The sequence below is a fragment of the Pungitius pungitius genome, chromosome 18 (assembly GCF_949316345.1).
Source record: "Pungitius pungitius chromosome 18, fPunPun2.1, whole genome shotgun sequence".
Taxonomy (NCBI): domain Eukaryota; kingdom Metazoa; phylum Chordata; class Actinopteri; order Perciformes; family Gasterosteidae; genus Pungitius; species Pungitius pungitius.
In genome coordinates, this window is record NC_084917.1 from 13,655,307 (window position 1) to 13,664,533 (window position 9,227).

At 41.1% G+C, this 9,227-nt stretch overlaps 1 protein-coding gene across 4 annotated transcripts in view; it reads left to right on the forward strand.

The window, feature by feature from the left end:
• Positions 1 to 6,317, forward strand: part of lpar1 (lysophosphatidic acid receptor 1) — a 32,518-nt gene extending 26,201 nt beyond the window's left edge. For all 4 annotated transcript variants that reach the window (XM_037485306.2, XM_037485307.2, XM_037485308.2 and 1 more), the window contains one exon: positions 2,375 to 6,317. In XM_037485306.2, the coding sequence (XP_037341203.1) occupies positions 2,375 to 2,712 (338 nt within the window). In that variant the 3' untranslated portion in view covers positions 2,713 to 6,317. The remainder of the gene's footprint in view (positions 1 to 2,374) is intronic.
• The last annotated feature ends 2,910 nt before the right edge of the window (positions 6,318 to 9,227 follow it).

Genomic DNA, 9,227 nt, shown 5'->3' on the forward strand with positions numbered 1-9,227 from the left:
GGGGGTTTGAGAGGAAGGGTGTAACAGAAGCAACCATATACCCCTGGATCCAGAGAGGAAATGAAAGGATTCAGGGGGGAAACCTCTCGGCTCTTAGCTTCACACAAAGACTGTTTTCTCTCTCCCTGTAGAGTGGGGAATAAGGACCAACATCCTGGAAAAAAGATGCTTCACTTCAACAGACCACTAGCTCAGATAGTTTCTCTCTGGCCCCGACTTTAGAAATGTGTCAAACTCTGAAGAGTCCGCCTGCATAGCTGAGAAGTGAGGTCAAGCCTTCCCTGCAGCTGCCGCCTGCAATGCGCTAACAGATAACAGGCCCGGCTGTCAATATCATCTGTGACCCCCCTTGTACCCCTACCCCGTCTCTGCTCGCCCCATTGCTCATCAAGAGTTTTTTGCCTCAAGAGTGTAATGCCATACTGTTGTGACAAACAGCATCTGTCGACTGGATTCACAATACTTGAGAATCCACATTCATGGGTAATGACTCAGTGACCACCGCCCTCCCTTACCTTCGTCCAGATTTCCCTCCATCTTTTTACAATGAACCTGACGTTTTGCTTGTCTGAATTTGTACAAATCAGAAAATGTTCCTTGTGTTGCGTTACAGGCAAAAAAGCCTATTTCCTGCATCTGGGCTTTTATTATGAAAGCTTGGCCTTTCTGTGAAGTGATCTTAATATAAAATAGCAGAGAAAGTTAAACAATTACAACTAAGTAGTAAAAGAGTTCCCTCTCATCAGATGGATTAAATCATTGAATTTAGCTAGCTTTCGAACCTCTGCTAGATAGCGTGTTGAATTAATGGCATTTTACAGTTGTTTGCTAATCTATCTTATTATTAAATTAAAAATAAAATAGAATGATACAAATTGTTGTTATAGATAAGTCTGTGGACGTAATGGAATGATGAAATGTATTTAATGTCACCATGCATTTGAGCATATTCATGACTTACAAATGAGGTTTCGGCCCGTACTCCAACTCACCCGTGCAAACAAAGTTACTCAAAAAGTGTCGTTAAATGGTTTTAGATGTGGTTATAAAGTGGCATAGTTGATATAGTTCTCTAGATTGATGCTGCGGTTGCCAAGTGATGGTGATGTGGTTGTAGAGTGTTTAGTTTTTCTTTGTTGGACCAAAACTGGCAACACTATCTCCCAGGAGGCTGACTTCAATTACCATGCTGTAAACTTTCAAATCCAGTCAGCGCTGGCATTTAAGGATACATTTTCAGCCCCAAAGTCTTTTAATTCTTCACTTTTTGGGGTGTTCAGTAGAGGTAGAGGAACAACAATGACATGTGTGCCCGGTTCACACACAGCATGTCACATGACCATAATATATAATACAATAATATATAAGTAGAGTGGAGGTGGCTGGAGGTCTACCATGACAAGATGTATGTATGTGTATGACTAAGCAAGTCCTCACTGTTTACATTCAATATTACATTAAAAACAAATTTTTAGAGTAATTGGATTTCTACAAGAATTGACGAATTAACAAACCTTGAAAATACAAATTCCTAAAATACATATACTGTTTCGGTAAAACAAAATGTTCTCTAAAAGAAAGTCAGGCCAGCATCACATTTTTCTGGCATTAGCTGCACATTCAGCCCAAATGTTTTGCCAGGCTCACGAGAAGGAAGAGGAAACCAGGAGTTATAGTTAAGAACCTATGATTGATCGCTCATTAGCAGTGACTCACAAGTAAAACAATGTCAAAAAACTCACATGGGTGACACGATTAACAACTACAATGGGAATAGACTGCGTATAATATGTTTTGTTGCATTTTGGATTATGTCCTTTGCTGTCTGTCTGTAGCCATCTGATTTTTGCTGCCATCTCGGTTTTTAGGGAACCGCAAACTTGGATTCTGTTGTTGTCAGTTTGGCTTTTTTGTTGATATTTTGTGCAGTCAGAAATGACATCATAGTTAAAGTTACTGACTGGTAAACGGCATGGTAGAGAGCTGTCAATCAAAAGGTAGCGCCCTCGGAAATGCATGTGCTTTATGGTCTATTTCACTTTAAATGGACCGTTATTTGCCGTTTTTAAAATACTCTAAATCAGAGATTTAGACCATAAGCTCATGTTCACAATGTTTACTGAGGTAATAAATCAAGAAAGAAGTAAGAGTCCTTTTCGCATAGACTTTTATATAATCCGACTTATTTTGGCAGTCTACCCTTGATGCCCTGTTAAAGACACCAGTACTGGCTTTACTTTTCAGAACAGGGAATTGCTGCCTGTTTACTATTTTAAAGTAACAAAACCCACCTCCACAACAGAGCTGTGTATTTATTCCTGAAAAGTTTTCCTAAACGATTCTAATTTCGTCCCTCTGCTTTGTGCGTCCTCAGGTGCGTTCATCGTCTGCTGGACGCCCGGCCTGGTCATCCTCCTCCTCGACGTCTTCTGCGCCAACTGCAACGTTCTCACCTACGAGAAGTTCTTCCTGCTCCTCGCCGAGTTCAACTCGGCCATGAACCCCATCATCTACTCCTACCGCGACAAGGAAATGAGCGCCACCTTCAGGCAGATCCTCTGCTGCCAGCGGCAGGAGAACGCCAATGGGACGGTGGTGGAGGGGTCCGACCGGTCGGCGTCGTCCACCAACCACACGGTGCTGGGCAGTGGCGCGCACCACCACAGCCACCCCCACAGCCCCCACCACAACAACGACCACTCGGTGGTATAATAAGGAGGGCTGGGGATCGTGGGGATTAACCTGGCTCCCTGAAGGAGGTTTATCTGTGTTGGGCATACTGAATGAGAGAAGATGAACCCGAAGGTATACGAGGACTGCCAATATGATACGAACTAAAGACAGCGCGGTAATGACTCGGAGAAAGAATATTAGGAGAGTGCGTTGCAGCGAGGAAGAAGATGGCGTCTTCAAGGACTCTGATTGGCTGTTAGTATTTCTGCTTAGTTGTTTATTAATTGTTTTGAGCGTGTTGTCACGGACACCGCTGATATGTATACGTATTTAAGAGGTATCTGTGAAAGGAAGGTAATGCCAGTACCCCAGTGTTTTTTTTATGTGTTCCTGTCATTTCATACTTCTTCCCCACAATCCCAATTCTTAAGAACGAGCTCATTACATCAGTTACACCTTACATGCAACTTCAAATAAAATAGTTTTTGGATCCATTACCAGGGTTTTAAACTTACCAATTTGCTTGACATGTTTAGAGTCTTACCAAAAATGGCCATAATGGATTTTTTTTTTTTTCTTGCATATTCCTCATTCATCTTTCAACATCAAGTGACCGTACGACCTTAACTCATTATTCCACTAATCCTCTTCTCCCACTGATAAGACTTTGCTGATAAGGCAGTTTCTTCCCTTGGTCCAACTTAAATACACGAGAGGTCCAGGAGCTGTTGTTTGCTCCATCTAAGGATTTAGAGACAAGTTGTTCCTGGGATCTCACAAAAAAGGGCGGATGTTTGTGGACACAGAACAGGCAGTGTGCCACAATGTTATGTGGAGACAAGACGAAGGTCATCTCTGCCGAGTGTTAGCAGGCTTCGGACCATCACTTGAAATGTACTGATCCGTCTGCCTCACGTGGTTCTACGCAGTTTCTCCACAAGGCCGGATGTCATAGCAGTTCATCTAATAGTTACATATGACATTTATATTAACTGCAGAGCCAGTGATAGAGCCTCAGTGCTAGCTTGCTCCAGTTTGCAATTTCTCAGTAGTCAACCATTCCTTTGTATCATAATATATCTGTTCATAGTTGGAAGAAAACCCAGGAGCACCATTTCAGTTTAGAATACAATAAATATTAGCTGAAAAAATTATTCATGGCAGTATTCATGAAGATTTACCAATTTTGAATGTGCTCATTTTCATGTAGTTCCCTCTTACAGTACCCAAGCACCCAGGGTTAAAAAGGGAAAGTATGTAAATATCGTTCCTATTAACCAGAAACTGATTGTCGTGTACACACTTTTTGTTAATTGCTTCAATGGTGTAATTAGTGAGACGAGGTATATCCATTCAAAAGTAATATACACTTTGTTTACATCCCTATCTATCCTTATTTGGACCTTTTTTTGCCTCCCTGCCTCCTCGCTGTCCCTCCTCATGGCGTCTTGAACAGAGGGATACGCCATGTGTTTGATGCTTTTCATTGATTTAAAGCTATATTGGATATGATTTTATGTCTGCAGACTTTAACTAACTAAAACCTCTCCTCTGCGCCAAGATCTGAAGGAAATTTGCAACCCGAGAACATGAATGCGGAAAGTGCAGAAGGATTGGCTTGTCCACTCTGGGCTAAGATGATGTTTTTGTATAGCTCATTCTAAGGTGAAGGAAAACAAAACTAATCTTATTTTCATTTTTATTTCTTAAGTAGAGGTAAAAACGACAGTAGGTCCTCCAAACACCACACTCTTCAGATCGGACTCATCCGTATCCCGGGGACAGGCGTAATGTCTTCTATTAAGTTTTTGTTTATTCTAACTAGTTCATGGACTTTTTTCACGACAACACACCATAAAGCATTTTTAGTTGTCTTGTTCTTTTTAAAGGGGCATTGACCTCCACGACCTGTCCCAGTTTACGCTTGATGAAACTCCTGTTGAATGATGATATCGTATTTCCTCTGGCGTACTCCCCCTCCTTCTGCTATCAACTTGAGACTCAGCTGAGGATGACGTACGGTGCTAAAAGCCACCAGCTGAACGTTTTTTGTGGTGACTCAAATCAAAACACATTTTGGCCAAAATACATAAACGAAGCGCCAAACAAGCTCACAGAAAAGTGGGAAAACACCGCCAGATGTTTCTGCGAAGAAAGATGTTTGTTAGGAATTGGAGCTGCAGCTCTGAAGTGTGTTGAAGAATGTTTTTGTGCCTGTTTGACAAAATGTGGCCTTTTTTACATGGTATATTAATCTGTTTTGTCCGGAATTATGATTTGATTTTCCCTTTTTTGAGCCTTTTTTAGTCTACAAATTGTGCCTTTTCACTGAGAAAAGGTAAACAGAGAAAGCTCCAAAGTAACAATGTTAGATATTTTCTTTCAAGATAATTCAACTACTGTACATAACAGGCTTCAAAAGCTAACAACAGCAGCAGTGCCACTCACACACATTAGATATCATATATTAGCCGAACCTTCCTCATTTGACATTCACTGTAACCCTTTTTCTAACAAAGTAATGCTTCAGGTGATATAGCAAACCAAATTAATTTTTTGTCTTCGTATGCCTCTGATTACCAGTGTGTCATTATTTTTATAAACCATTGTAAGTATACATGTACAGTATGTGTGTATATAAAAACTATTATTCAAAGTTAACCACCAAAAGGAAAGTGTTTTTGTGTTTGTAAAAAGTGTGTTATAATGTGTCCAATCGTACTGTAGTATTTTTCTTGGCGCTCTTTTCTTTTGTCTTGAGCCTAATTAGTGCATTTCCTATCAACTAGTCCGGTTATTAACTAGTTTGCGACCCAGAACTACTTATTAAGTGGTGTGTTTGAAGTGTGCCTTGTCGTGCCCATCAGCGACGTCACGATGTACTAAAGTATGTTTGTACATCGCTGCAGCAAGGAAGCTGAAGGCACTCAACAAACACAAGATCCTCCGGTGGTTTTAACCACTTTTTGTTTGCATATGTTGCTAAAAACGTCTTTTTCTTTTGTTTTATTACACAGCCTCAAAAAATTCAATTAGAAACAAATCATGAATACAGATGTTTTTTGTTTTTAGTGCGATCTGGTAAAAAACAAAATCCAATGTGTAGACATGTTTTGAAATTAAGCGACATGTCATTCTTGAGGGCAAACATTCTCTTGTGGGATTTGACACATGTCAAAACTCTGTCACTCTCTGTTAGTCCACATGCATGTCGGGTGAGATAATGTTCCTTTCCCCGCTTTAACATGCATGCCCTTTCCTGAAAAACAGTTTTAATCCATAATATTAACAGTTTTATCACAGTAGATTAGAACAATCCTGCTATTGTTTCCTGACTACTTCTGTCTGACTGGCAGACCCAATGTTTGCTATCGACGGTGTGTGTTGCACTTGACAAATGTTGTCATTTTCATACCAAAAGCTGTTCGCCCCAAAGTGTGTTTGTAATTTACTGTTCAGAGCGAAACATTGTGTTTAAAGTTTTTTTTGTTGCCAAACCTCAGATTTAACAACCCGTGTAACAGTAGTTTGTAGAGTGGAACAGACGTAAATGTATTTCTATACCACCAATACTGTACATGCCGATATCAATGAATGTCCACCCCCAAGTGTTGATATCGCAGCAACAATAAAAACATGACAAAGATCTGAATCATTGTGTTTGTGTTACTGATTTTTTTCTTCACAAATCCCTACGACAATGTAACTCCACTTCACGTCTCTGACCACTTCTTCATCTTACGCTCTCTCTAACTAACGACCTCACCCAATTAACTAACTCGTACGTGTCCGTCGTAACATTCACTCCCTCTCTCCTTCCTCTCAGGCCTCCTCTGTGCAATCAGCTCTCCCCTCAACTGACAACCTCCTGGACCCCCACCAGTAAGGCTTCAAGGTAAGCTGTCTCAGAGCAACTCCACTCTACTAAAGCCGCCTCTCGCTGCTCTGTCCTCATTCTGGACCTATCTGCTGCATTTGGCACAGTAAACCACGGATCCTTATTTCCTCCCTTCGGAACTTGGTGTCGCAGGCTCTGCTCTCTCCCTTCTTTCATTCTATTTTGATGGCCGCACCTACCAGGTAACTTGGAGAGGATCTGGGTCGGAACCTTGTCCTCTTACTACCGGAGTTCCTCAGGGTTCCGTCCTGGGTCCCCTCCTCTTTTCTCTCTACACCAACTCTCTAGGCTCTGTCATTCGATCGCATGGCTGCTCTACCACAGCTATCCCGATGACACCCAACTAATTATCTTCTTCCCTCACTCGTATACATTACATTACATTACATGTCATTTAGCTGATGCTTTTATCCAAAGCGACGTACAATAAGTGCATTTAGATCACATAGAGATACAAACTCAGAAGAACAAGTAACAAGAAAATACATTTTTCATCAAATAAACAGTTTCAAAACATGTTATAGAAAAGTGCCATTATAAGTACAATTTAAGTGCTACCATTTGTTAGTGCTATGGTTTGCTAGTGTTTTAGTCAAGGTAGAGTCTAAAAAGGTGTGTCTTGAGTTTTCGACGGAAGATGTAGAGGCTCTCTGCAGTCCTGATGTCATCGGAGAGCTCATTCCACCATCTGGGAGCCAGGACAGCAAAGAGTCGCGAGTGTTTTTCTCTCAATGAGGGAGGAACAAGCAGCTACATATATAGCTACGTATACTCTACAACATCAGGGGAATATGACCCCTTCTCACTTAGAAATCAGCGCAGTTACTGATTCAGGCTCTTGTCATCTCTCGCCTTGAATATTGTAATTCTCTCCTGGCAGGTCTCCATGCTACCGCCATTTGACCTCTGCAGCTCACTCAGAATGCAGCACCCTGACTTTAACCTTCCTAAGTTCTCCCACACTCCGCTCTCTTCACTGGCTACCAGTGGCTCCCCGTACCCACTTCAAAACATTGGTACTCAGGTACGGTGCTGTGAATGTATAGGTCCAGTCCAGGACTTGGTCAAACCCTACATCCCAAACCCCCCACTCTGTTCTGCATCTGCCAAATTGCTTGTTCCTGCTTGACTCTTAGTGGAATGAGCTGTCTGATGACATCAGGACTACAGAGAGCCTTTACATCTTCCGCCGCAAACTAAAGACATTCCTCTTCAGACTGTACATTGACTAAAAACACTAAAAAACTGTGGCACTTAAATTGTACTTGTATTGGCTCTATTGCAAGTTGTAAATCGGCTGATATAATTGAAATTGCACTTTCTCCTTCTGAGTCTGTATCCTTATGGTTGAAATGCACTTATTGTAAGTTGCTTTGCGTCAGCTAAATAACATGTAATAATTTAGAATGTTTATGAAAGGTTGTACTTTATCTTACGCGTTTAGCCTTGCAATCGTTGCTGCTGTCTGTTATCCACTCTTGTTTTTGTTTCTATGACATCCCAAAGGTCAGTAAACGGGGGAACACACAGGGTCCCAGACAGACACACTGATAATGCATGCTTCACAACATGCAGTTTTTTTTGGCCTAGACCTAATAATCGGTAGACCTCAAGGCTGTTCACACCTTTTAGACAGCCCTGACTGTTAGCAGAGGTCCCTGTGTGACATGTGTTTACATGTTGAAACGCAGCCACTTTTGTTTCTGGTGTGGTTAATGTGGTCGCTGGCTTGAGACAGTTTGCTGGATAACGTTGGTGTTAATTTAGAAACACATTCATGTTAGTTGGAGAGGAATGAAGTTTTTATGTAAATATATTCATCCTTTAATATATTATATGTGCAAAGTAATTACGCGTGTTTGATACTTTTTTTTGTATTTAATCCTACTGGGATGTTGAAACTACCAAAAAAAAATCCACCAGCTGCCACTGCTGACAACCAAGGTGTTTAACACCTGTGATGATCTGTGAGATGCTGGACCAGCTATTAGGCTCAGGCATTAGCTAAATATGATTTAAAACACGTCAAAATGGTTTACACCAGTGCAGTTCAGTTTTGTTTTTTTAACAAATCAAATGTGATTCAAAATGCAAAGATCATCAAATGACATAAAAAAAATCATATAACGTCTTATGGCAATTTGAAGATGAAGTTGACACTTAATAAAAACCATCCACCTAAAGCCAGGGTCTCTTTCGTTCTATATTCCGCAGCGAAAAGCAGAAGAAACTAAAAGAAAACCATTCTGATGAAGAAAAGGTAAAGCAAAGCAAACTGAATAATATCTGACATTTAAAAGTAAATTACATGTTTAACACTACTAAGAAAGGCCAGGGCCACTAATGTTGTGTGTAATGTGAATTAAGCAGCAGTCTCAGAAACAGCAGCACCTTGTTTTTATAGGGAAGAATGTTCTGGATGTGTGTGTGTGTGTGTGCGTGTGTGTGCGTGTGCGTGTGTCTTGCGTGTGTGAAACGCACTCTGCTGTGTTTATTGTTCCACAATATTGGAGCGCTAGCCTCCAGCTGACTGATATATGTCTCCCCACTTCCTGTGTGGCTCAACTGAAAAGGACAATCGGAGCCAGTGCGCTGTGTGCTGTCACTGGGGGGGGGTGTCACATCTTCATCACAATGTCAATACGGACACTTTTAG